Source organism: Grampus griseus (genome assembly GCF_964374135.1).
Source record: "Grampus griseus genome assembly, chromosome: 5".
Lineage (NCBI taxonomy): Eukaryota > Metazoa > Chordata > Mammalia > Artiodactyla > Delphinidae > Grampus > Grampus griseus.
Genome location: NC_138998.1, coordinates 56,709,194 through 56,734,785, shown reverse-complemented (window position 1 = coordinate 56,734,785; position 25,592 = coordinate 56,709,194). Strand labels below are relative to the sequence as shown.

Sequence of the window (25,592 nt, the reverse complement as noted above, 5' to 3'; positions counted from 1 at the left end):
TCATGGTAAAAAATACGTTGTTTTAAAGCACGTTTACTGTTGGTTATTTGTAAAGGGATAGTTAAGGCAGTTTCAATATTCATCCTGGCTAAAGCCAAATAGTTTATCTTCTGCCACTCCTTCCCCCCAAATCATCTTCTTCCATACCCAAAAGTACCCCAATTCCTTTGTTTCATTTTCTTTGCCCTCCACATTTATTTCCTTTCCTTTCTTCCAGCTCTGATTCTCAATCAAACTTATTTATTCACAAAAGTCACACTTGAGCTTTACCACCTCAGTGTTTTGATTTCAGTGATTTGATTGTGTTTGCTTTGGTTTCCTTTCCAGCCTAACATACCCCATCTCTATGAAGCTTTCGTTGATCATCTTAACCAGAAGGAATGTCTCATCTCTCCCACTTAATTCTCCTGGTAGTTGTTGTCTATACCACTGAGTATACCACACCACATTTCAGTTGTGGAGGGAGGGTTTTCCACCCAGGGAGTTCAGGATTTGAATCTTGAATTAGGCGTGTGCCCCCCGAAACCTTACTTCTCTTAGCTTTAGTTTCTTCATTTAGAATGTGTAAATAGTTCCAACTTCAGAATTGTTGTGACAATTCAGTGAAATAAATGTATATATGTGCTTATTTAGCACATTGCCTGGTGTATAACAGGAACTGAATAAGTGTTATCTTCCATCCTCTCTCTCCACTTGGAATGTAGGGACTACGTTTTATGCTTTTTTGTAACTCTTCTGGCACTTAATGCAGTATGTGGCACATGGAAAATTTATTGAACAAACGAGTAAGAATAGATATAGCTCTATATAAAGGATTATTCTAAAGGACTTTTGAGTACAGATCATTAATTTTGATGTCAAAAAATCACAGTTTTATTAATATAAGCACAGAATAGCATTACAAGCTCTGTTTTTTGATATAGGTATGTTCTCCTGAAAGAAAGAAACATGCTCCTAACTCTAGAACAGGAGGCTAAGCGGCAGAGTTTGCCAATGCCAAGTCCGGAGCGGTTAGAAAAGGTGAGATTTGTGGGAGGCTGGAGACTGCTGAGTGTGGGATAAAAGCTAAAAGGTGTGAGTGTATGGTTCCTATAATTCTTGGCAAGTAGATTTCTTTCTTTCTATTTCTGCTTGATTTTTAGGAAATTACAGAGCTATGCAACTATCACTACTATCTAATTTAGAACATTTCCATCACTCCAAAAAGAAATCTCATGCCCATCTGCAGTCACTCCCATTCCTACCTACAGCCCTCAGCATATGTGTGGACATATGTTTTTATTTATCTTGGGTAGATACCTAGGAGTAAAACTGCTGTGTTGTTTGGTAAATCTGTGTTTGAAATTTTAGGAAACAGCCCAACCGTTTTCTAAAGTACCTGCACTATTTTACATTTCTAGTTCTGGTTTAGCTACTTCTGTACCAACTAGGTCAGATTTGTTTAATGCTTTTTTTTTAATTGATGTAAAACACCCATAACAAAACTTATCATCTTAACCTTTTTAAGTGTACAGTTTTTTAATTAAAGTATAGTTAATTTATAAAATTGTGTTAGTTTCAGGTGTACAGCATAATGATTCAGTTTTATATATATGTATTTTTTTCCATATTGTTTTCCAATATAGGTATTACAAGATATTGAACATAATTCCCTGTGCTGTGCAGTAAATCCTTGTTGCTTATCTATTTTATGTATAGTAGTTTCTATCTGTTAATTCCATATTCCTAATTTATCCTTCCCCCATTCCCTCTCCTCTTTGGTAACCATATGTTTTTTTTCTATGTCTGAGTCTGTTTCTGTTTTGTATATAGATTCATTTGTATCTTTTTTTTTTTAGATTCAGCATATAAACGATATCATATGATATTGATCTTTCTCTGTCTGACTTCACTAAGTATAATATTCTCTAGGTTCATCCATGTTGCTGCAAATGGCAATATTTCATTCTTTATTGTGTCTGAGTAGTATTCCTCTGTGTGTGTGTGTGTGTGTGTGTATGTATGTATATATGTATATATACATACATATGTATGTATATGTATGTATATACATGTGTGTATATGTATATGTGTGTATATGTATATGTATGTATATACATGTGTGTGTGTATATATATGTATTTGTATATATACACCACATCTTCCTAAGCCAATTGTCTGTTCATGGGCCCTTCAGTTGTTTCCATGTCTTGGCTGTTGTAAATAGTGCTGCTGTGAACATTGGGGTGCATGTATCTTTCCAAATTCGAGTTTTTCTTTTTTCCAGAAATATACCAAGGAGTGGGATTGCTGGATCATATGGTAGCACTATTTTTAGTTTTTAAAGGAAAATTTTCTGTAGTGGCTGCACCAGTTTACATTCCCACCAAAAGTGCAGAAGGGTTCCCTTTTCTCCACACCTTCTCCAGTATTTATCATTTGTAGACATTTTGATGATAGCCATTCTGACCAGTGTGAGATGATATCTCATTTGGTTTTGATTTGCATTTCTTCAATAATTAGAGATGTTGAGCATCTTTTCGTGTGGCTGTTGGCCATCTGTATGTCTTTGGGGAAATGTCTATTTAGGTCTTCTGCCCATTTTTTGATTAGGTTGTTTGTTTTTTCAATATTGAGTTGTATGAGCTGTTTGTGTATTTTGGATATTAACCTCTTGTCAGTCGCATCATTTACAAATATTTTCTCCTGTCCATATGTTGTCTTTTCATTTTGTTGATGGTTTCCTTTGCTGTGCAAAAGCTTTTATATTTTGATTATGTCCCATTTGTTTATTTTTGCTTTTATTTCCTTTGCTTTGGGAGACTGATCTAAGAAAATATTGCTATGATTTATGTCTAAGAACGTTTTGTCTGTGTTCTCTTCTAGGAGTTTTATGGTGTCATGTCTTATATTTAGGCCTTTAAACCATTTTGAGTTTATTTTTTCATATGGCATAAGGGAGTGTTCTAATTTATTGATTTACATGTGGCTGTCCAGCTTTCCCAACACCATTTGCTGAGGAGATTCTTTTCTCCATTGTATAGTCTTGCCTCCTTTGTCTAAGATTAATTGACCATAGGTGTGTGGGTTTATTTCTGGGCTCTCTATTCTGTTCCATGGATCTGTCTCTTTGTGCCAGTACCATAGTGTTTTGATAACTGTAGTTTTGTAGTATAGTCTGAAGTTGTAGATTAATTGACTGTAGATGCATGGGTTTATTTTTGGACTCTCTATTCTGTTCCATTGATTTATATGTCTGTTTTTGTGCCAATTCCACTGTGTTTGGATTACTGTAGTTTTGTAGTATAGTCTGAAGTTTGGAAGGGTTGTACCTTCAGCTTTGTTCCTTTTTTCTCAGGATTGCTTTGGCAATTCTGGGTCTTTTGTGGTTCCATATAAATTTTAGGATTATTTGTTCTAGTCCTGTGAAAACTGTCATGAGTATTTTGATACGGGTTGCGTTAAATCTGTAGATTCCTTTGGGTAGTATGGCTATTTTAACAGTATTATGTCTTCCAGTCCAAGGGCATAAGGTATATTTTCATTTCTTTGAATCATCTTCAGTTTCCTTTATCAGTGTTTTATAGTTTTCAGTGTATAGGTCTTTAACCTTGATTAAGTTTATTCCGAGGCTTTGTTTTTTTGACACAATTAAAAAAATTTTTTTTAACTTTGTGCTATTTCATTTTTAGTGTAAAAAAATGCAACAGATTTCTGTATATTAATTTTATATCCTGTTACCTTGCTGAATTCATTTATTAGTTCTTGTGTGGAGACTTCAGAGTTCTCTATATAGAGTATCATGTCATATGCAAATAGTGACAGTGTTACTTCTTCCCTTCCAATTTGGATACCTTTTATTTCTTTTTCTTTTCTGATTGCTGAGGCTGGGACGTCCAATACTACGTACTACATTGAAAAGAAGTGGTGAGAGTGGGCATCTTTATTCCTGAATTTAGCAGGAAGGCTTTCAGCTTTTCACCATTGAGTATTATGCTGGCTGTGGGTTTGTTGTAAAGGGCTTTTATTATGTTGAGATATGTTCCCTCTCTGCCCACTTTGGTGAGAGCTTTTAACATGAATGGATGTTGAATTTTGTCAAATGCTTTTTGTGCATCTATTGAGATGCTTGCTCATGTGCTTTTTGTCTTTCCTTTTGTTAATGTGGTGTATCACGTTGATTGATTTGCCTATGTTGAACCATCCTTGTGACCCTGGAGTGAATCCAACATGATCATGGTGTATGATCCTTTTTAAGTATTGCTGGATTTAGTTTGCTGATATTTTATTGAAATTTTGTGTGTCTGTGTCATCAAAGGTATTGACCGGTAATTTTCTATTTTTTTGTAGTGTCTTTGTCTGGTTTTGGTATCAATCAGGCTACTGGTGGCTTCATAGAATATCTTTGGGAGTGTTCCCACCTCTTCAGTCTTTTGGAATAGTTTGAGAAGGTTTGGTGTAAATATATAAGTTCTTTGTATGTTTGATAGAATTCCCCAGTGAAGCAGTTGGTCCTGGACTCTTGTTTGCAAGGAGTTTTTTAATTACATATTCTATTTCACTTCTAGTGATCGATCTGTTCAAATAATCTGTTTCTTCTTAACTCACTTTTGGTAGGCTGTATGTTTCTAGAAACTTTTCCATTTCTTCTAGGTTTTTCAATTTGTTGACATATAACTATTCATAGTATTCTCTTATGACTTTTTGTATTTCTGTGATATTGGTTGTTATTTCTCCTCTTTCATTTCTTATTTTGTTTATTTGGGTCCTTTTTTCTGGGTAAGCTTGGCTAAAGGTTTGTTAATTTTGTTTATGTTTTCAAAAAACCAGCTCTTAGTTTTATCGATCTTTTCTATGGGATCTCTATTTTATTTATTTCCTCTCTGATCTTTATTATTTCCTTCCTTCTGCAGACTTTGGGTTTTGTTTGTTCTTCTTTTTCTAATTCTTTTAGGTGGTAGTTTAGGTTGTTTATTTGAGATTTTTCTTGTTTCATGAGGAAGGCTTGTATTGCTATGAACTTTCCTCTTAGAACTGCTTTTGTGGCATCCCAGTGGTGGTTATTGTCTTTTGTCTTGAGGTATTTTCTGATTCGTTCTTTGATTTCATTATTGACCCATTGGTTTTTTTGTAGCATGTTCTTTAGTTTCCATGTGTTTGTTATTTTCCCATTTTTCTCACTGTGGTGCATTTCTAGTTTCATACCATTATGGTCAGAAAAGATGCTTGAGATAATTTCTATCTGCTTAAATTTGTTGAGGCTTGTTTTGTGACCTAGTATGTGGTCTGTCCTAGAGAATGTTCCATGCATGCTTGAATGCATGTGTATTCTGTTTTTTTTAAATGTAGTGTCCCATATGTCAATTAAGTCCAACTGGTCTGTTGTGTCATTTAGGACCTCTGTTACCTTATTGATTTTCTATCTGGATGATCTGTCCATTGATGTCAATGGGGTGTTAAAGTCTCCTGCAATTATTGTATTATTGTCCATTTCTCCCTTTACATCTGTTAGTATTCATTTTATATATTTAGGTGCTCCTATATTGGGTGCATATATGTTGATGAGTGTAATATCCTCTTCTGTATTGATCCTTTTATCATTATATAGTGTCCTTTGTCTTTCTTTATGGCCTTTGTTTTAAAGTCTATTTTGTCTGATAGGAGTACTGCTACCCCACTTTCTTGTCATTTCCATTTGCATGAAATATCTTTTTTGATCCCCTCATTTTCAGACTATGTCTTTCACCCTGAAGTGAGTCTCTCAGGCAGCATATTGTAGGTTCTTGGTTTTTTAATCCAGTCTGCCACTCTGTGTCTTTTGATTGGAGCATTTAGTCCATAGACATTTAAAGTAATTATTTATTAGTATGCACTTTTTTCCATTTTAATCTTTGTTTTCCAGGGGTTATTTTATAGTTTTTCTTTGTTAATTTCTTCTTTTTGTTTTTCCTTTTGTGGCTTGATTATTTTCTTTTGTAGTATGCTTGAGTTCCTTTTTTTTTTGTTTGCCACGCTGCGTGGCTTGCAGGATTCTTAGCTCCCCAGCCAAGGATTGAACCTGTGCGCTCGGCAGTGAAAGCACAGAGTCCTAACCACTGGACCGCCAGGGAATTCTCTTGAGTTCCTTTCTTTTTGTTTTTGTGAATCTATTGTAGGTTTTTGATATGTGGTTACCATATCATAAGTATGGTATGTTGACCCATAACTATATCTAGTTGCTTTAAGCTGATAATCATACAAGTTCAAACACATTCTAAAAGATCTACATTTTTATTCTTCCCTCCCCAACATGTTGTGATTTTGGTGTCCTGTTTTACATCTTCATGCTTATCCTTTTGCTGTTAATTGTAGTTACCATTGCTTTTACAAAATTTCTTTGATTGTTTTTTAATCTGTGTACTGGCTTATTTAAATGATTTTCAGTCCTTTTATGTATTTGCCTTTCCTACTGTGATTTTCCCTTTCCTATAGAGTCTTTCTTCTTTTCTATTTAGAGAAGACCCTTCAGTATTTCTTTTAGGGTAGGTTTAGTATTGCTGAATTCTTTTATTTATTCATTTATTTATTTGTGGTACGCGGGCCTCTCACTGTTGTGGCCTCTCCCGTTGCGGAGCACAGGCTCCGGACGCGCAGGCTCAGCGGCCATGGCTCACGAGCCCAGCCGCTCCGTGGCATGTGGGATCCTCCCGGACGGGGGCACGAACCCGTGTCCCCTGCATCGGCAGGTGGCCTCTCAACCACTGCGCCACCAGGGAAGCCCTCAAATTTATTTTTATTTATTTATTTTTAAATTAAAAAAAATTTTTTTTGGCTGTGCTGGATCTTTGTTGCTGCATGAGGACTTTCTCTAGTTGCAGCGACTGGGGGCTACTCTTTGTTGTGGTGCTTTCATTTTTTTCATTTGTCTTTCCGTCTGCTATTTTGATTGGGTAGTTTCCATTATTCTGTCTTCCAGATTACTTATTTGTCCCTTCTGCATCATTTAGTATGCTATTCATTGCTTCTAGATTGGCTTTCATACTGGCAATTGAATTGTCTAATTTTGATTGGTTCATCTTTATAAAGCTTCTGGTTCCTTGTTATAGTGATCTTTATTTTTATCTGCTTTTATTTATTTATTTAAAATTATGTGTTTATTTATTTTTGGCTGTGTTGGGTCTTCGTTGCTGCTCACGGGCTTTCTCTAGTTGTGGCAAGCAGGGGCTACTCTTCATCACGGTGCGTGGGCTTCTCATTACGGTGGCTTCTCTTGTTGTGGAGCATGGGCTGTAGGCGTACAGACTTCAGTAGTTGTGGCACGTGGGCTCAGTAGTTGTGGCTCATGGGCTCTAGAGTGCAGGCTTAGGAGTTGTGGGTGAGCCACAAGTTGTGTGTGAGCAACGGGCTTAGTTGCTCCACGGCATGTGGGATCTTCCCGGACCAGGGATTGAACCCGTGTACCCTGCATTGGCAGGTGGATTCTTAACCACTGTGCCACCAGGGAAGTCCCTGCTTTTACTATTTCCATTTTGAACTCAGGGTCTGTAGACTGGTGAGGTCTATTTTATTATTTGTTCTTTCAGGGGATTTCTCTTGTTTTTTTAAATTGGGAGTAGTTCCTCTGTTTTTTCAGTTTACTAAACTTTCTCTGTCTCTGTGAATTTAGGAAAAACAGTTATCTACTGTGGTCTTAAAGGGGTGTTTTTATGTGGGAGTGTCCCTGTGTAGACTGTGTCCAGCATTCTTGGTGTGAGGGCTGGTTTTGGATGCCAGTCATGTCCTTCTTAAGAGTACTCATCTTTATTTCCTTGATAGGGGGTGTGACTGGTGTCTAGAGTCTGTGCTGGATGTGAGGCAGGGCTTCCTCTTGGCTCTGTAGCTGTCACTGCCCAGTCAGGGGTGGGGTCTGCTCCCCAGTTGTTGGAGTAGAAGCCTGAGGATCAGGTTCAATTAGTCTCTGTTGCCCTGCCCCAAAGGAGGTGATTACTGAAGCAAGTGAGGCTCCTGTGGTCACAGCAAACCTGTGCACCACCTGTGTGGTTCTGTCTGGAAGCATCCCAGGGTCCTATCACTTTCTGTGTTTTTTGTTCCAGATCTAGTACAAGGCTGTGGCATGGAGTAGGGTGGAGGTTGGGGCATTGTGTCTGCAGGAATTGAGGTGGCTGTGCTACAACCTGAGATCTGGGCTGCCTCTGTGACAGATTTCTCCAGGACCTGTCTTCCCCAGATCTAGTGCTCAGCTGCACAGAGAGGGCAGAGCCAGGGTGCTCTCTCTGGGACACCAAGCCTGGCCTATCTGGGTACTCTTGCCCTGGGCCTGTCTGCCTGAGATTCAGCGCTTAGCTGCTTCGCATTCTTGTGGCCAGTGCCCAATGCGCCCACTGACAGTGTCTGCCTGACTAGACACTGCTCCCATGTGTGCACTGATAATAGTCTCTGTGGCTCTGCCCAGATCACATCCCAGGCACCCTGGTCTGTCTCTGCCTAAATAGACTGCATCTTTGCCCTGATCTCATGCCAGGCTACGGTGTGGAGTGAGCTAGGTCGGGGCATTAGCCCTTTCAGATTGGGAAGTACAGCAAGGCAGCAGCTGCCAGTACAAGGCTCTCTCAGACCTAATTGTTAGCAAGCCAGCATGCGTGCACTCCTCCCAAGTAGAGTCTAGGCTTCTCTAGCTCTTCTGTCTGTCTCAGCAGATTTCCCACCAGGCAAGGGGGCTTGTCTCCTCGTGTAGGACCCCAGGACTGGGATGGAAGTGCCCAGATGGTGGGTTGATCACTCCCTCCCTAGAGTGAGGGTCTGCCCATGTGAACCTTCTCTTCCTTACAGATCCTTCCCAGGGGCACAGGTCCTGACCTGATGCCCCTTTTTTTTCTGTTCTACCTGGTTACATGGAGATCTTTCGTGCAGCATTGGTTGTGTAGGAGTTCTTCTGCCAGTTGCCAGTTAGTTTTCTGTGAGAATTGTTCCACATGTAGATGTATTTTTGATGTGTTTTTTGGGGGGAGGTGAGCTCTACTTCCCCCTACTCTGCCATCTTGATTCCCCTGCTGTAGCTCAATAATATTATGTTCACATTACTGTAAAAAGGTCAACTATTATTTAGGTTAGATTTTCTTCATCATTAAAAAGAAATCACTTGGGTTCTTTATTTCCATTCCTAGAGGTCATCAATCCTGTGTGTTTCCTATTTATCCATCAGAATTTCATCAGAATTTTTCTCTGCATGAAGAAATGTGCCTGATAATTTTTATTTACACAAATGTGGTTATACAGTATATACTCTTCTGAAACTTGCGTCTTCTACTTACTAGTGTATTTTGGAGATTTTTCCGTATCAGTAAGTGCAGAAGATCTGCGATTATTTTTTTCATGGCTGTACATGTTTAAGATATTTCTTTCATGTAGAGGTTTTATGTTTTATTTAGTTAGATTTATCAGGTTGTTTCTTTTTTTCATAGAGTGCTTTCAGGGTCAGCTCTTTATTGATTTTTTTCTGTTTCGTAGTAAGTAGTCAGTGAGATTGGAACGCAGCTTTTTGTAATGGCTTCAGTCTTGCTGCCTTACCTCAGCTGCTTCAGGTTTCTTTCCCCACACTGCTCACCACCATTAAGACCTGATATTCCTGCAGAGAGTCAAAGAAGGTATTGGATAAAATCTCAATTATTTACCCTAATTATGGAGAAGGTTATTCTGCCTTTATAAACATTGAGTTAATCATATTTTGGGGTTTTTAAACTTTATTTTGATAAAACATGAGGCTGGCAGAAAAATTACAAGAAAAATACAAAGAGGCATCCTTCACCCAAATTCCCTATGTATTTTACCACGTTTGCGCTATCCGTCTTTGCCTCCTCTCCACATAACTACATTTTTCCTCAGCTATTTGAGAGTAAGTTATATATGTGATATCCCTTTACCCATAACTACTTTAGTGTATATTGCCCAAAAAATCCACGGATATTTCCTTATATAACCACTGTACAGTTTTCAAAATCAGGAAATTAACATTGATACTATAATCTACAGATCTTACTGAAATTTCATTAGTTATTCCAACATGTCCTTTTATAGCCAAAAAAACCCCTGGCTGGTGTGTTTTCAGTGTTGTCTCTTGAGTCTCCTTGAATCTGATTACTCAGTCTTTCTTTGTGTTTCATGACATCGACACTTTTGAAGAGGATGGGCCAATTTGGGTTTGTGATGTTTCTTATGATAATCATGATGATTGGCAGGAATATCATAGAAGTGATGCTGTATTCTTCACAGTGCATCATGTGAAGAGGCATGCAATGTTGATTTGTTCTGTTACTGAACTTGTTAGCATTAGTAATTTGGTTAGCCTGGTGTCAGGTTTCTCCACTGTAGAGTAAATTTTTCTTTACATTGAGATCATGTAAATATCTTTTAAACCCTCCAACTTGGACTCGTTGGTTTTAGCATCTATTGATGATGATTTTTGCCTCAATCAGTGATTATTACTGTGATGTTTGCTAAATGGTGATTTTCTAATTTCATTGTTCATTCTACATTATTTGTTAGCTTTCTTCCGTAAGAAAGGGCTTTTCCTTTTCTCCATGTCTTCCTTTCCTTTCCTTTCCCTTTTCTTTCTTGAGTCATGCATTCCAATTTTATTCAATGAGTTAAAATCCTTTAATATCATCATTCTAGATTTGGCCAGTGTGTTTTCCTTCAAGCTGGCCTATATGTCCTCATCATTCTTTGATGAGGAACGGCAAGATATTCTGGATTCATCCTGTACTTTACCTGCCCCAATCCTGGAATCAGCCGTTTTACAGAGGAACCCTGATTCCTTTGAATGGAGAATGGTATATTTAGAAACTAAGATCTGGGTGGTGGTACATGTTTTCATTGCTACAAAACATTTGTAAAGTAATGTTACTTTATTTTTAGGTATATTTGGCAACTCTTCTTTTAAGGAAAGTTATGCTTTAGAGACTCTTCTAGGTGGATTGGCTGTTTATAAGTAGCACATTGTTTATTTGATGAAAAAGCTTTTGCTATAATGGTGCTGTTCTAATAAGACTTTTAAACTTCAATAATAGATTATCCCCTCTCCCTGCTTTAAAAAATATATTTCAGAGGTGAACTTCAGCCCAGTAAATCATATGTACTATACTTTCTGAATTAGTAGAATCTAAAATAGTAACAGTTTTAAACTGAAAGTGATTATAATTTTTTTAACCTCAAATACAGTTTTCTCAGTGCTTTGTGACACTTTGTGACATACTACTAACGAAAATTTATCAAGAAAAGTTTTAAAAGAATTATTCTCAATTTAAGATATAAGCTGAAGCTTCGGAACTATGTAAGGACACTTTTGGCTCTGGGAAAGTTGTAAACTAGAAAAGAAAGCTCTTTGAAGTTGGCTTTTTTGAATGGGGTGTATCTAATTGATACTTTTGATTTTCTTTCTCGTCTGTTGGCATGAACTTGAATAATTGGATGTTAACTCTGTGGACTTGGTAGCCATTTATTTTCTTATCTTTGTGAGCTAACATTAGATTTCAGTTAGGAACCTCAGCCCTGACCTTGGGCAGACTCTTTAATGTAGTCAGTCAACAGCCAGGTTTACTGAGTTCCTAAGGGTCAGAGAGCTTTGTATTAGGCCCTGATCGGTGTGGTCTCTTCACTCTTCTAAGTTTGTCTGTCTTCAAGATGGGATTTGTCATTCTTACCCATCTTTTATTTCTCAAGGATTTTGTAGAAATTCATGTAGTGTGAGGATTCAGTGTGGCTTTGAGTTAAGTAGGCCATAAAAGTGCTGAGTGTGAGCTGCATATATAGATTATGAAGTAGTTTATCTAAATATGTGGCTTTCACATCTCTCTTAGGTTCCACAGCTACCTGGGGAATTATCTTTATAATCTAATACCCCTCCCCTTTTTAGGTTTCTTATAAGGAACAAGTATTTATATACAGTATTTCATAGCTGTTATGATGCTTAAGATAATACACATATATCACTACCTAAAAATGGCTCTCAGGATTTAGAATTATGAAAAAATTTAGCTCACCTGTCATTACAATCCCCAATGTATGAATATTTATTTTTGAAAAAATATATATTGCTCAGCCAATATATTATGTACAATGTCAAACATAATAGAAATGTTAAAAGAAGGAGATAAAAAATAGAAGTTCTAATGGTATCTTCTTGTGTCTTGATGGATCTTTGGAGATTAGTATCAGGATAGGTTGGTATTCCATTCCCTATAATAGCAACAGCTGCCAAGTAGGTCAAAATACCTGCACCTGAGTGTTAGGGACACACTAATTAATTAAGGCCAAAACATAGGTTTTAATATTTAAAAAGCAGCTGTTAATCACTTCTTAATAGCTCATTGAGTTTTAAAATGATGAGTCAAATTGGGTCTCCAAAAGGAATCTATGCAAGTGTATCCTACTCCAAACAAAAGTAATATATGGAAATTTGAGCTGAATAGATTTTCATTTAAATGAAACTAAACTTTAAAAAAATTACAAAAAGTGATATTACAGACACCTATGTATATGCATACCCAGCCAGAAAGATTTTTAGGAAATATTTGACAGAATGGTTCTTTGATAGAAAGATTCATCATAGGTTTTCTGTAGCATAGTCATTGTGTGTTTTCTTTCTTTGGAATTCTGTCATGTGGTGATTGTTGAAATTATATCTTTCTATTCTCTTCTCAGGTAGTAGATTCCATGGATGCATTAGATAAAGTTGTCCAGGAAAGGGAAGATGCCCTCAGACTTCTTCAGACTGGTCAAGAAAAAGCTAGACCTGGTGCTTGGAGAAGAGACATCTTTGGAAGAATCATCTGGTACATAGTGGCTCTTCTAAGATGAGAGTGAAGTCCCATGCCTCATTCCCCATCCAGCATCTTTTAAAAATATGAGATATATTAGCTGTATCTAATATACAAAGAGGCCCCCAAACCCCTTTTGAACTTCAGGATATGAATGAAGGTAGCTGTATCTGATAGCCAGGCATCCCATTCCCATGATTCAGTTATTTATGGGTTCTTTATAATAGTGGTTCTTAATCTTACGTGAATCAAATGACCTTTTAAGAATTTGATGAAAGTTATAGATCCTTTCCCCAGGAAAAAGTTACATATGCACATGTAATTTTAGAGGGTTATAAATTCCATGAAGCTAATTTTAGGACACACCTATCCTCTTTGCCCATTAAGAACCTGGAACTATTAAAAAAAGAAGTTCTCCAGGAATAAGGCCACATGAACCGGTCTCAGTTTGCTCCCATTGCCATTAGGATAGGCCCTAGTCCAAATTTTGAATAAAATAAACAGTTTATTTTCATTAAATCTTTCCACCTTTGTGGCATCTTGTCCCCTATGTCCAGTTCCAAAATCCTGTCAGTCGTTGGGAAAGGATGTGATAGTAAACATTCACACTGAGGTGTAAGTAATTGAGAAGACCCAGTGTATTCTCTCTTCCAGGGGTTTATTTGCATTTGGGTTGAACTACCAAAAGGAAGCATGTTCAGTAAAATTTTTGTCATCAGTCAGCAAGATGAGGAAGGCATTTTGGGTGGTTGGAGACCTTCCCTGTACTCTTGAAATTACACTACAAAACAGCACTTACGCATTTGGTAGATTGTTTTAATGGAGTTTGCGGTAATGGGGCTGCTTGGAGCCAGATTTAGGGGAGTGGCTGTGTTGTCTGTAACCGTGTAATCCAGTACAGAAAAGAGAGTAATTGCCAAAACACCTGCCTAAGAACTTTGATCTATTTTCTTTTCTTTTCTTTTTTTTTTTTGGATCTATTTTATTTTCTACTAAACTTTATTGGGATTAATCCAATTGAGGCCAGTTAGGAAAGGGTGAGGATACGGGAGAGAATGTGTGTCAATTTTAGAATCTGTAAGAGTGCTATTCTCATTAAGGTTTAAAAATTTTTGCTTTTTAACTTTCCTGGAGTTAAACAAAGTAGGGAACAAAGCAGTTATATCAGGACTTGCCTGATGGTTCAGTGGTTAAGATGTGGCGCTTCCAATGCAGGGGGCTCCTGTTCAAATCCTGGTCTGGGAACTAAGATCCCACATGTTGCGTGGCCAGGAAAAAAAAAAAAGCAGTTACATCATCTTTCCAATGTAGCTTATTAAATGAAACATTATAATTCCAATGCCTTTTCCCTAATTTTCTGTTGCATGTTAAAATATTTAAATTGGCCTTTTAAATGCAGAGATTCTTCAAAACATTACATCTAAATTTTTTCTGACAAAAAATCATGTGGCAGTAATGTCAGAGAATACTTTTTGGATGTGTCTTTCCCTTGGTTGTTGAAAAATAGTGGTAGACTATCATCCTGCCGAACTGAGGGGATTCCTGATAAACTGAGGGAATTCAGTACCTTTATCTATTCTGCTTAAAGCAGCGTGGTTCATTGCTCCAGTGGCACTGCCTGTCAAATTATATGCTAAATGCCAAAATTACAAAGAGATTGGAACTTAGGCTTCTGATATTACAGATTAATTCTGGATTTTTAGAGAAGATTGGTTATATGCCCTGAAATTAATCCTTCTGTTACTTTTTTAATTGAAATATTTTCAAATAAATGTTTACAGTGAAATCACAATTTCCTTTTTTCCTACTCAGCATTATGATTTTTTAGGTTTTGTTATGTTGAGGTAGATATAGATAGATATCTATATCAGTTGCTGCAATTTACTTACATTTTAAAAACAAAACATATACATGTAAATATCAGTGTTTCAAATTATATGTGTGTATACATATGTATGTGTACATATATAAAATTAGTACACACATATATATGTAGTAAAAGTACAAAATATATCTGGTAATGATACACTTCAGTTTATGGCTAGAAGCTATTGTGAAAGTAGAGAACTTAGCTGTGTCTTTAAACTTTTATATATATATATATATATATTTTAAAAGAGTGATCTGAAGCAAACATTGCAAAATATTAACATCTGCAATTTTGCAGTGGATTCATAAGTGTCTTATATTTAAACTATAAAAATTTTTAAATCTTTAAAAAGCCAATTACATCTCATTTTATTGAAAACATATTTAGTTCAAAGAAGGCTAAAACTCTGTAAAAAAGTGAAAATGTATTAAATGTTTCTGTAGGGTGATACCTTTTTGTTTTCTTGGCAGGCACAAGTTCAAGCAGTGGCCTATACCTTGGTACCTAAATAAAAGATACAATAGAAAACGATTCTTTGCAATGCCCTATGTGGAACGTTTTGTCAGGTGAGCACAAGTACCGTTAGTACTAAAGTGTATCGTTACATCAGATGACGTGTGTTAAGCTTTTATATAAATAATACATGTTCATTGTCCAAAAACTAGAAAAATCAGGTAAAAAAAGAAATTAGTCTTATGTAATTTCACCATCCAGAAATAGCTACTGTTAACATTTTAATGTATATCCTTTGAAAAGTTTTATTGTCTTTCTGTTCATCGATCTGTTCTGTGGAAGTAGATGATTAAATCTTTTTGGATTGTTAAAAGGAAGGTCCAAATACTTTGCTGCATAGAATGTGAGCTCATGTTATTGCAGGGCGTGGTGAAATGAAATAAGCAATTGAAGAAATTAACTGCACTGGCTTTTCCTCCTCGCTGTCTCCAAACCTAATGTGCAATTTGATGCTTTTGTCCCTTAGCCTTAATAGGTGAAGCTGTAAATAACGTGACTTTAATGTATGAGAATTTATGAATGCAGTGTCACTTTTACAGGCCTTAAATATATTGTTTTTGAAACTACCTTTAGCCTTACCTTCAGAACATGCAGCATAATCTTCTGAATATTCTTAAGAATAGCAAACCTTTAACATGGGTTTATTTTTTTAAATGGCCAAAATTTAGTTGGAGCAAAGACTGATGAATAGAATGCGTAATCTGATTTCAACTTTGTTTAGTCTTACTTTATACTTAATTTATAAAGTAGCTTATATATTTTGTATATGTATTTCTATCTCTATCCAAATATAACCCTTATCTCAAATTTCTGTGACCTCCCCCATAGCACTGGCATATTGTAGTTATTCAGTACCTTTTTTTTTTTAATATAAAGGCCTTTATTTCACCTTCACTCTGGAATGAGTTTTGCTGAATATAGAATTCTTTTTTAAATAAATTTATTTATTTTTGGCTACATTGGGTCTTCATTGCTGCGTGCAGGCTTTCTCTAGTTGCGGCAAACAGGGGCTACTCTTCTTCGTTGCGGTGCACGGGCTTCCTATTGCGGTGGCTTCTCTTGTTGCGAAGCACGGGCTCTAGGTGCACGGGCTTCAGTAGTTGTGGCTCGCAGGCTCTAGAGCACAGGCTCAGTAGTTGTGGCACATGGGCTTCGTTGCTCCGTGGCATGTGGGATCTTCCTGGACCAGGGTTTGAACCCGTGTCCCCCGCATTGGCAGGTTGATTCTTAATCACTGCACCACCAGGAAAGTCCCAGTACCTGTCTCTTAACTGTATTGTTATATTTCAATTTAAGTACAGTAGAGGCTAGGCATCCATGAATTTATCATTTGCAATTTTGATAATTCCAAAGTGACCTTGTAAGTCAACATAATTTAGCTGAGGCACAAAGGCCTAATGCCCTGGGATGCTGATAGGTAGAGGCAAACCCAGAGTGGCTAGCCCAGCTAGCACTAAGCATCATCTCTTAGCATGGCTTTATTCTCTCAGTGGTGGGGAAATGATGTTAGACTGAGTGCTATTTGAAATTAGGGAATTCCTAAACACCTCAGGATGTATCTCAGGATGTAAAATATCTAATGTATTCTATAAAACTACATTATTTCTAAAAATAAAGGAGAAAGCCCAGTCTGTTAGAGGCTCACAGGTCTGTTCTTTCTTTCCAGTCAGGAAATAGGAAGGAGAATTGGTGTAGCGTTACAGATGCTTTTGATTTCATGTTTATCTTTGACTTGTGTAGGTTTACAATGATTATTCAAGTTTAATAATATACATTACACACCTAATACAGAGACGGGCATGACTGAGGTCTTTAAGTGATTGATTTGGACATATGTTGACAGTACCGAGTAACAGGGAAATAGTTTTGTATAAATTGCTGTTATGCTTTTATTTACCTAGATTGAGAACTGAGAAACAAGCCCGCATCAAAGCAAGGAAGAGAAGTTTAGCAAGCAAGAAAGAAAAGTTTCTTCAGGAAAAGTTTCCACATCTTTCTGAAGCCCAGAAGTCAAGTCTTGTCTAAGATAGCTGAACTCTTAATTTACCATTTTGTTTTTCTTGGATTACAATCTGTATACAAAAGTAAATACATATTAAGTGGTTTATAAATAACTTGTGTTTTTAGTCATATGACTGTCGACCGTTTTAAGTGTTATTATGGCATGTTAAATCTGGAAGTGGTCAAAATCAGGTATAAAGTTCAGATTAAATTCCCATTTTATAAATTCTGACATCTAAGCAGACTTTTAATCGCCTGTATCTTAGAGTGGGAAAGTGATATAACTGCTATAGCAAAGGCAATAAGGTAATTTTGGAATTCAGGTAACCTTTTCACTACTATTGTTACTAGATATGAAGGGGCTATGGATTCTACTGTTAATAAACAGTGAGTACTTCCATTCAAAATAATGATAAATATATTTAGTACTTAAAGTGGCAAGTTACAACACAGCAGTCCACAAAAAAAGTATTTCTGGAGTGCCTAGTAATTTTTATTTAATTTTGAAAGCCTAAGGTAAAAAACATAGGCAGTAAGTTTTACTAGTCAATAAAAAGCAATTCTACCATAAACAGAGTTGGAAAGCATTTTACTGAAAGCAAAATATTTAGAGAAAATAGACATTTATACAAAATTATAAAATGCTTGTAATAAGAATAAGTGCATTTCAAGGAAAGCACAAACTTATTTTAATTTACAGAGCCAGTTAAAGCCTTAAAAAATTTAAGTGGAAATTGAAATATGCAAAAATGTATAAACATTCTACAAAAGATGGTTGTTCTTTTCCTGAGTATACTAAAGCTATGAAACGTAAGGTGACAAAGAAGGTAGTTGTTTGGGAACTCTTCTCAAGGGCATTTCCTTTCTACACACTGCTTCCCTCCTTCTTCATATTCTTGTTTGGAAATCCACATCTGCTGAAAGGTGCCCTGTGAAATGGAAAGAAAAAATTACGTATGTACCTTTCTATTAGAAAATTGTTTCTTTTAATACCTTCATTATCACAACTCCTAATTTTTGAATAACTCTTAAACCCCTCCCCAAATAGTACTCAAATTACACCCTTCTGGGCTTCCCTGGTGGCGCAGTGGTTGAGAATCTGCCTGCCAATGCAGGGGACACGGGTTCGAGCCTTGGTCTGGGAAGATCCCACATGCCGTGGAGCAACTAGGCCCGTGAGCCACAATTACTGAGCCTGCGAGTCTGGAGCCTGTGCTCTGCAACAAGAAAGGCCGCGATAGTGAGAGGCCCACGCACCGTGATGAAGAGTGGCCCCCACTTGCCGCAACTAGAGAAAGCCCTCGCACAGAAATGAAGACCCAACACGGCCACAAATAAATAAATAAATAAATAAAATTACACCCTTCTTTTTTCTGCCCTCTCCAGAACGTGCAAAGACACTATTTAGTCTTGCCCAAGTTTATATAGAATATTAAATCTTTCTATACTGTCATGAGGATTTAGAAAATGCTGGGAAAGGAAGATGAAGAGTTTAGCTATGATGGACTGATTAAGGCAACAACAAATTGTTGGAAGGCTTGATCCTAGTACAGCATTGATGAAATGTTCTAGCATTTGATTAATGGTAACGTTTAGAACTCAAACTAGGATAAAGTTTTACAAGTACACAAACGACAGTACACACGCACTATGCAAAATAAACAGAAGGTCAAAGGAGGAAAATGACTAAAGGAGGAAGGAACGTGGACTACATTACTACTAAGACGTGTAAGCAGAAGAAATCCATTCCCTATGATTATTCAAGTGGATTCATATATTGTTTTGTTTCATATCCAGTTTTGAACTAAGATCATTAAAAGACTAGAAACAGAACATAGACCAGAAATATATAAATGGACAGTTACAAACATTTAATAGTTAATAGCTTTTTAAAATGTTTAGCATAAGTACTTAGTGACATTTACTTTGGCTACTCTGAGGTGAAGGGGAAATCCTCCAAATTTATGGTGCAGATAAGTACAAGGACTTCCTCCTGATTCACAGTAGGCACCAGTCCAAGCAGCATGCAAACCCCAACACCATGACTTCACCATTTGCCCCAAGAACCAATTCCTGACATACTCTACCTCACCAACAGGCCAGGGAGCAACCAGAACCCAAGAAGGAATGATTTAATTTTTTTTTTTTTTTTTTTTGCGGTACGCGGGCCTCTCACTGTTGTGGCCTCTCCCGTTGCGGAGCACAGGCTCCAGACGTGCAGGCTCAGTGGCCATGGCTCACGGGCCCAGCCGCTCCGCGGCATGTGGGATCTTCCTGGACCGGGGCATGAACCCGTGTCCCCTGCATCGGCAGACGGACTCTCAACCACTGTGCCACCAGGGAAGCCCGGAATGATTTAATTTTAAATGTGCTGCAGATAAGTCCTGACCAGAGCCAATGGGAGTATTATTAAAAGAGGCGAGGATAAGTTAACAGATGCCCGCCTCTGTGTGAAAGGGGAAACTGTAATTAGGCTGACAATACCCACTAAAAAGGCATTGAGGCATTTTGTCATTTTGGAACATGTAAAACTGGCATCAGGTCCTCTACTAATTTGATAGCTAAAAACTGCGAAGATAAATGATCCATGGGGATTTTTAGTCTTTCTACTAAATTCAGTATTTCCAGTGATACATTTAAATTAAATAAGAATCTTCAACTATTTTGCAAAGTAGTTTATCTACTAACCAAAGAAGCTAGAATGGAGCCACCGATCCATGAACTAAACCTCCGTTCCACTGTTGTATTATTTGCAATCAGTTTCAACCGCATACTCTAAGATAGAAAGGGAAGAATAAGTATTAGTAGGATCAAATAGAACAAGTGACTCAACTTAGGAAATTCAAGTTATGACCTTTTAGTGGCTCTGGTTCAAGCACTAATTACACATGATTATTTTGTAGTAGCCAGATTAATAGTAGGCATAGGTTGGACTACTGTATAGGATTTTAAAGTACTTTGATTATGTCTTGTAATGTGTAGTTGAATAAGAAAATAAATTATATAAACCTTACAAAACTGCATACTAGACAGCATGGCATTCAGAATTTAATCCTAAAACAGCAAAATAAGTACTTAACACTATAAATCAGGTACTATGCTAAGTGCTTCATATATTATTTCATTTTGTCCAACACCAAGTATAATTATTATCCCAACCTGCTGCCCTTTCTGTAGTGCTCCTCAACTTTCTAACTTACTTTTTTAGGCCTTCAAAATCCCTCCTCTCTTAGTTCATCCCTCAAGGGTTGAATCTTAGTTCAACCCTCCCTATTCCTCCCTGCCCCCATCCAAATCAAAACACAGACATAAGATCTCAGGAAAGTTTATTCACACTGCTTTCTTTCAAGTTAGTGTTTCTGTTCTGCTGGAACACTCTCTCAATAAACATGGTTTTATGGCTCAGCACTATCCCTATCTCACTTCCTGTATGGAGAGATTTTCCCCCTACCTAGGAATTTGCTTCTGGGGATAGTTCTCAAATTGTTGATACTTACCAATTATTCTATATATGAACATACAGTTTGAGTCTTTTTCACAGTGAAATAACTGTGTATGTAGCAGGGGTATGTGGAATGGGAGGGAGGGGTGCTGAGAGCAGGAGGGATGAACACAGGGTTTTGTAGGTGAGGAACTGGTTGATATCTATTACAATGGATTTCATTAAATTTTAATTGCCTCCTAAAAGACAAGGATAGTATCTAACTGGTCTTGACCAGACCTGGGACAGCCCAAGTCTATATTCATTATTCTGGGACTTTTATGAAATCTAATGATTAGTACTATAATTAAGGTAGATGCCAGGTCAGTCTATATCTCCAAGAATGTAAGGAGGTATCAATCTTGTGCCTATATCAATACTTACATAACAAATATAAAAATGTGGCATATGTAAAACAGTCCTTTATATGAGAAACCAAAGGCTATCAAGTACACAAATTCTATAGATTCTGTTAGGGCCTATGTAATCTCTAATAAAGTTTTTTAAAATGTAATATTTATCGCAAAATACCTTACAAAAAACTACTTGATGGAAGTTTAAAAATCTAAAGACTATGACTACTACTCTGTTACTAATGTACCACGTAAACTACCTTCTCCCTAAACCAGGTTCTTCTGTCCTTTTGAAAGTTATCACAGTGCACCAAGGGATGTTTTTAAAACATAAAAGCTCTTTAGTCCTCTGCCAGATTTTATCTTGTAAGTTTGCTATTAATAAGTGACATGATCTGGAACCTATCTCTGTGGGTTGAACTGTATCCTCCAAAGAGGTATGTTGATAATCCCTGGTCACTGTGAATGTGACCTAATTTAGAAATAGAGTTTCTGCAGATGTAGGGTGGACCCTTAATCCATTACAACTAGAGTTCATTTAAGAGGACATACCCACAAAGGGAGAATGCCACATGTCAACGGGGATAGACACTGAAGTGCTATAACTGCAACCCAAGAAACGCCAAGGATTGCTGGCAAATCATGAGATGCTAGAAAGAGGGAAGGAAAAATTCTCTTCTGTACGTTTCAGAGAGCATGGCCCTAATGACATGTTGATTTCAGACATCTAGCTTCCAGAACTGAGAGGTAATAAATTTCTGTTGTCTTAAGCCATCCAGTTTGTGGTACTTTGTTACGGCAGCCCTAGGACATAATATACCATCGTGCTCATCTTTCCAGCCATATAGCTCTCCCCACTTCTACACAGACTATAAGCCAACTACTTCAAAATATTGGAATATGCCATCTTCCCTTCATATTCTGCACATGGTATTCCCTCTACCTAGATGTCCTTTCATAAACTGCCAACCAGCTGAACTCCTGTTCATTCAAACAGCTTCTTAATGAGGCTTTCTCTGACACTCCTAGGGAGTTAAGTGCTTTCCCCTCAGTGTTCTTAAGAGGGCCTGGTTGATGACATACTGAACCACTTAGCACATTACAGTTTTTATTTTCTGCATGTCTACTCCTCCTAACTGACTAAGCCCTTGGTGGGAAGGGACTATATTTTCTATCCTTAGTGCCTAACAGACTATAGGTACTTAAGTATGGAATCAATGAATAAAGTGAGATTCAGACAGTACAACAGTAACTAATAGATGTCATCTAGAAAAATTTGATTAATAAGGGGTATTAACTTTAAGTAATACCATACCAGGCAGACACAAAATACCATCAACCTACTGAAAAACAAACTATATAAAGTTCCACCAGCAGTGAGGATACATATGACTGAAAAATACCACTAAAGAACAAACAAAACTTACCGGGGGTGTTTTCTGAGAGAGTTCTCTATTCAACCTGTCAGTAAAGCTCTGAATTAGCGTGTTTCCTCCTGCCACTATAACGCTGCCATAGAGACCCTGGGATGAAAACAAAAATAAATTAGTTCCAAATGTTTCCAACAGTTTTAAATACAACTACAAATAAAACCATGTCTTCCAGTAAAATTTTCCCTTTTTTAATTTTTACTTCTACATAGACCTACTAGTTTAATCTAGTGGTTCTCAATCCTGGCTGCATTCAACTCATTAGGGAGCTTTTAAAACACCAATACCTGGGGGCAATTAAATAAAAATCTCTGGGGATGGGGTCCAGGAAAAGTTTTTGTTGGTTTATTTAAAACTCTCCAGATGAGGGCTTCCTTGGTGGCGCAGGGTTAAGAATCCACCTGCCAATGCAGGGGACATGGGTTCGAGCCCCGGTCTGGGAAGATTCCACATGCTGTGGAGCAACTAAACCCGTGCGCCACAACTACTGCAGCCCGTATGCCTGTGCTCCACAACGAGAAGCCTGCGCACCGCAACAAAGAGTAACCCCCTGCTCTCTGCAACTAGAGAAAGCCCACGCGCAGCAACAAAGACCCAACGCAGCCAAAAATAAATAAATTTATAAAAAAAGAAAACTCTCCAGATGATTCTACTGTGCATTAAAATTTAAGAATCACTATCTTAAAGCAATTATTCTACAATCCAATCATAATTTTCTGGCAGATAGCTGCCAGTATTTCATTAGAGGTATATTTCATAATTACATCATCTCAGAATGTACATCTAGAAGTTGCAATGTTTAAAATTAGGCAAGGTTTAATGATTATGGTGGATAATGCATACTCTGACAACAGTCCTGGCCAAAATGACTGCTACCTTTCTCTTCTGCAGAGACGAACTTTTTCAAAATCCACGTGCTGAGGCCTCCTCCGCCAAAAATAAATTCTCAGTAATAAGGAGTATATCTACCTCTAATCTGCATGTATGCATCAGAAAGTTAAATGTCAGCCTGCTTTTATAGTGGCTAAATTCTTATTTTAAAAATTTATTCCAAATGTCTAAATCATCTAACTTTTGAAAGAGAAAATGGAATATAGAAGCATCTCCTCCTCTGCAGTCAACAATAGTTTAAAGGAGAAAACTCAATAAAAAACAAAGTTAGCAATGTCTTACAGTAAATGTACTTCAAATCAACTGCCTTCCCCTTGAGTTTATACTAAAAAATTGCATGCTTACAACCCCATTATCCTAGAAGCAGCACATCCCAGGCAGGTAATTAGTTGAAATAAAGAACATTTTTCATAACTACCTGGAAGTCTTTTTTGAACAACATGATTTTTTATAGACCCTTAGCTATTAGCACAATGCTCTAAGCAAATGCATTAACTCAAAGAAAATCAAGGCAATACGTTGGCTACAAATTAAATCTAGTGTTTAAATAAGATAATCTATCTAATAATTAGTATGGTATGGAATATGGAGTTAGTCCTTAAAACTTGGCAAGAAATAAACTGATGAAACAAACAGCTTGGAAAAGCACAAAAAATATGAAGTTTATATCTAAACTCCATGTAAAAGTTACATAATTTAAACCTTAAACCACACCTTCCTGAAAAATAAAAAGTAAAACTGCACTAGGTACATTAAAAATCACCAATAATCTGTATCTCGGTATGTCACGTTTTAGGAAATCTCTAGAACAGCGGTGTCCAAAAGAACTTTCTGTGATGATGGAAGTGTTCTACATCTGCACTGTCATAGAGCAGCAACTAGCTACATTTATAATGTGGCTAGTGCAACCGAAGAATTGAAATTTAAATTTCTGTTTATTTTAACTGAATTGCCACATGTGGCCAAAAGCTACCACACTGGACACAGCTCTAGAGTTTTGCATTTTTCCTTTTCTAGTAGAACTTCATTTTTTTACATATTTTTACAAAATGGACTTCAAAGTCAATGGCCAAAGTTGCCAACTTAAATAATGATGGCCATTATAAATAATGGGGCACTAGACTGCCCTAAAAGATACCTTTATGCCATAAATGAGACTGGCACTTACTGGTCTGATATCAATATCGCACATTCCAACACTTGTAGTGACAACATGACTGACGCCCAGCATTGTATTTCCTGATAACCCCTATAACAAAATAGAAATGAGTAGTCACACAGAAGACCTTCAAACAATAAAGCACATCCAAAAAAGCTAAGTCAGTCTTATTTAGGTTTTGTAATTACAAGAGATCTTTAAAGGAAAAACCAGGCTAATTATAAAAATAAGCTTTTATACCTTTACATTGGAAGGGTCAAATAATCCTTCAGGAATCTTTAACCGTTCTGCTCCAAAATCACAGTTGTAGCCATTGGGGAATTCATAATGAACAGTTGGCATCTGTGCGGCTACTCTGAAAACATATCAAACAATATTAAACAAAAGACAAAAACAATCCTCTTCAGAATTATAAACTACTAAGGAATCATCAACTTACAAGAAAGCAGAGGGATATCTTATTTTCTTTTAAAATGTTATTCAGTATTTCTTAACTTTTTACCTTTAGACCAGTTAAGCATATTCTACAATTTTTTAAACTAAACAAATCAATTTCTTTCCTCATTTATGAAGTACACAGTTCAAAAAAAATCTTTTTTTAAAATTTTCATTTATTTTTGGCTGAGTTGGGTCTTCGTTGCGGTGCGCGGGCTTCTCATTGCAGTGGCTTCTCTTGTTGCAGAGCACGGGCTCTAGGGTGCACAGGCTTAGTTGCTCCACGGCATGTGGGATCTTTCCGGACCAGGGCTCAAACCTGTGTTCCCTGCATTGGCAGGCGGATTCTTAACCACTGTGCCACCAGGGAAGTCCCTACAGTTTTTTTTAAATTGAAGTACAGTTGATTTACAATGTTTTGTTAGTTTCTGGTGTATAGCGAAGTGATTCAGTTATATATTAAGTATACAGTTTTTTTAAAAGATTAGTATGAAGGTTTTAATAAGCTATTAAGTTTTAAGTCTTGTAGAAAAAATAAGAAAACATACTGTTCATCGTAAGTTGAATCTGATACTTGAAGTACTGAGGCTTGAAAATCCTGGATAACACACTATGGATTTTAAAAAAAGGATAAGAAACAAAATTATTGAGATTTGTCTTTGCAGTCTATACTTTTGTAACATTAT

General features: G+C 36.9%; 2 protein-coding genes across 3 annotated transcripts in view; one reads left to right on the top strand and one right to left on the bottom strand.

Moving 5' to 3' along the window:
- MRPL47 (mitochondrial ribosomal protein L47) overlaps positions 1-25,592 on the top strand; it is a gene marked incomplete at its 5' end in the record, with an annotated part of 33,073 nt that overhangs the window by 6,203 nt on the left and 1,278 nt on the right. Inside the window, 4 exons of one of the 2 annotated variants that reach the window (XM_082654350.1) lie at positions 924-1,020; positions 12,658-12,788; positions 15,114-15,209; positions 17,058-18,087. In XM_082654350.1, coding sequence (XP_082510476.1) covers positions 924-1,020; positions 12,658-12,788; positions 15,114-15,209; positions 17,058-17,181 — 448 coding nt within the window. In that variant the 3' untranslated portion in view covers positions 17,182-18,087. Of the gene's footprint in view, positions 1-923; positions 1,021-12,657; positions 12,789-15,113; positions 15,210-17,057; positions 18,088-25,592 lie in introns of those variants that run through there. The other variant, XM_082654351.1, reaches the window with a different exon arrangement.
- ACTL6A (actin like 6A) overlaps positions 17,957-25,592 on the bottom strand; it is a 27,527-nt gene continuing 19,891 nt past the window's right edge. Inside the window, exons 9-14 of the mRNA XM_082654349.1 lie at positions 25,455-25,516; positions 24,712-24,826; positions 24,481-24,561; positions 22,419-22,514; positions 19,846-19,932; positions 17,957-18,086 (exon numbers count right to left, since the gene is read on the bottom strand). Of these exons, the coding sequence (XP_082510475.1) occupies positions 18,006-18,086; positions 19,846-19,932; positions 22,419-22,514; positions 24,481-24,561; positions 24,712-24,826; positions 25,455-25,516 (522 nt within the window). The 3' untranslated portion in view covers positions 17,957-18,005. The remainder of the gene's footprint in view (positions 18,087-19,845; positions 19,933-22,418; positions 22,515-24,480; positions 24,562-24,711; positions 24,827-25,454; positions 25,517-25,592) is intronic.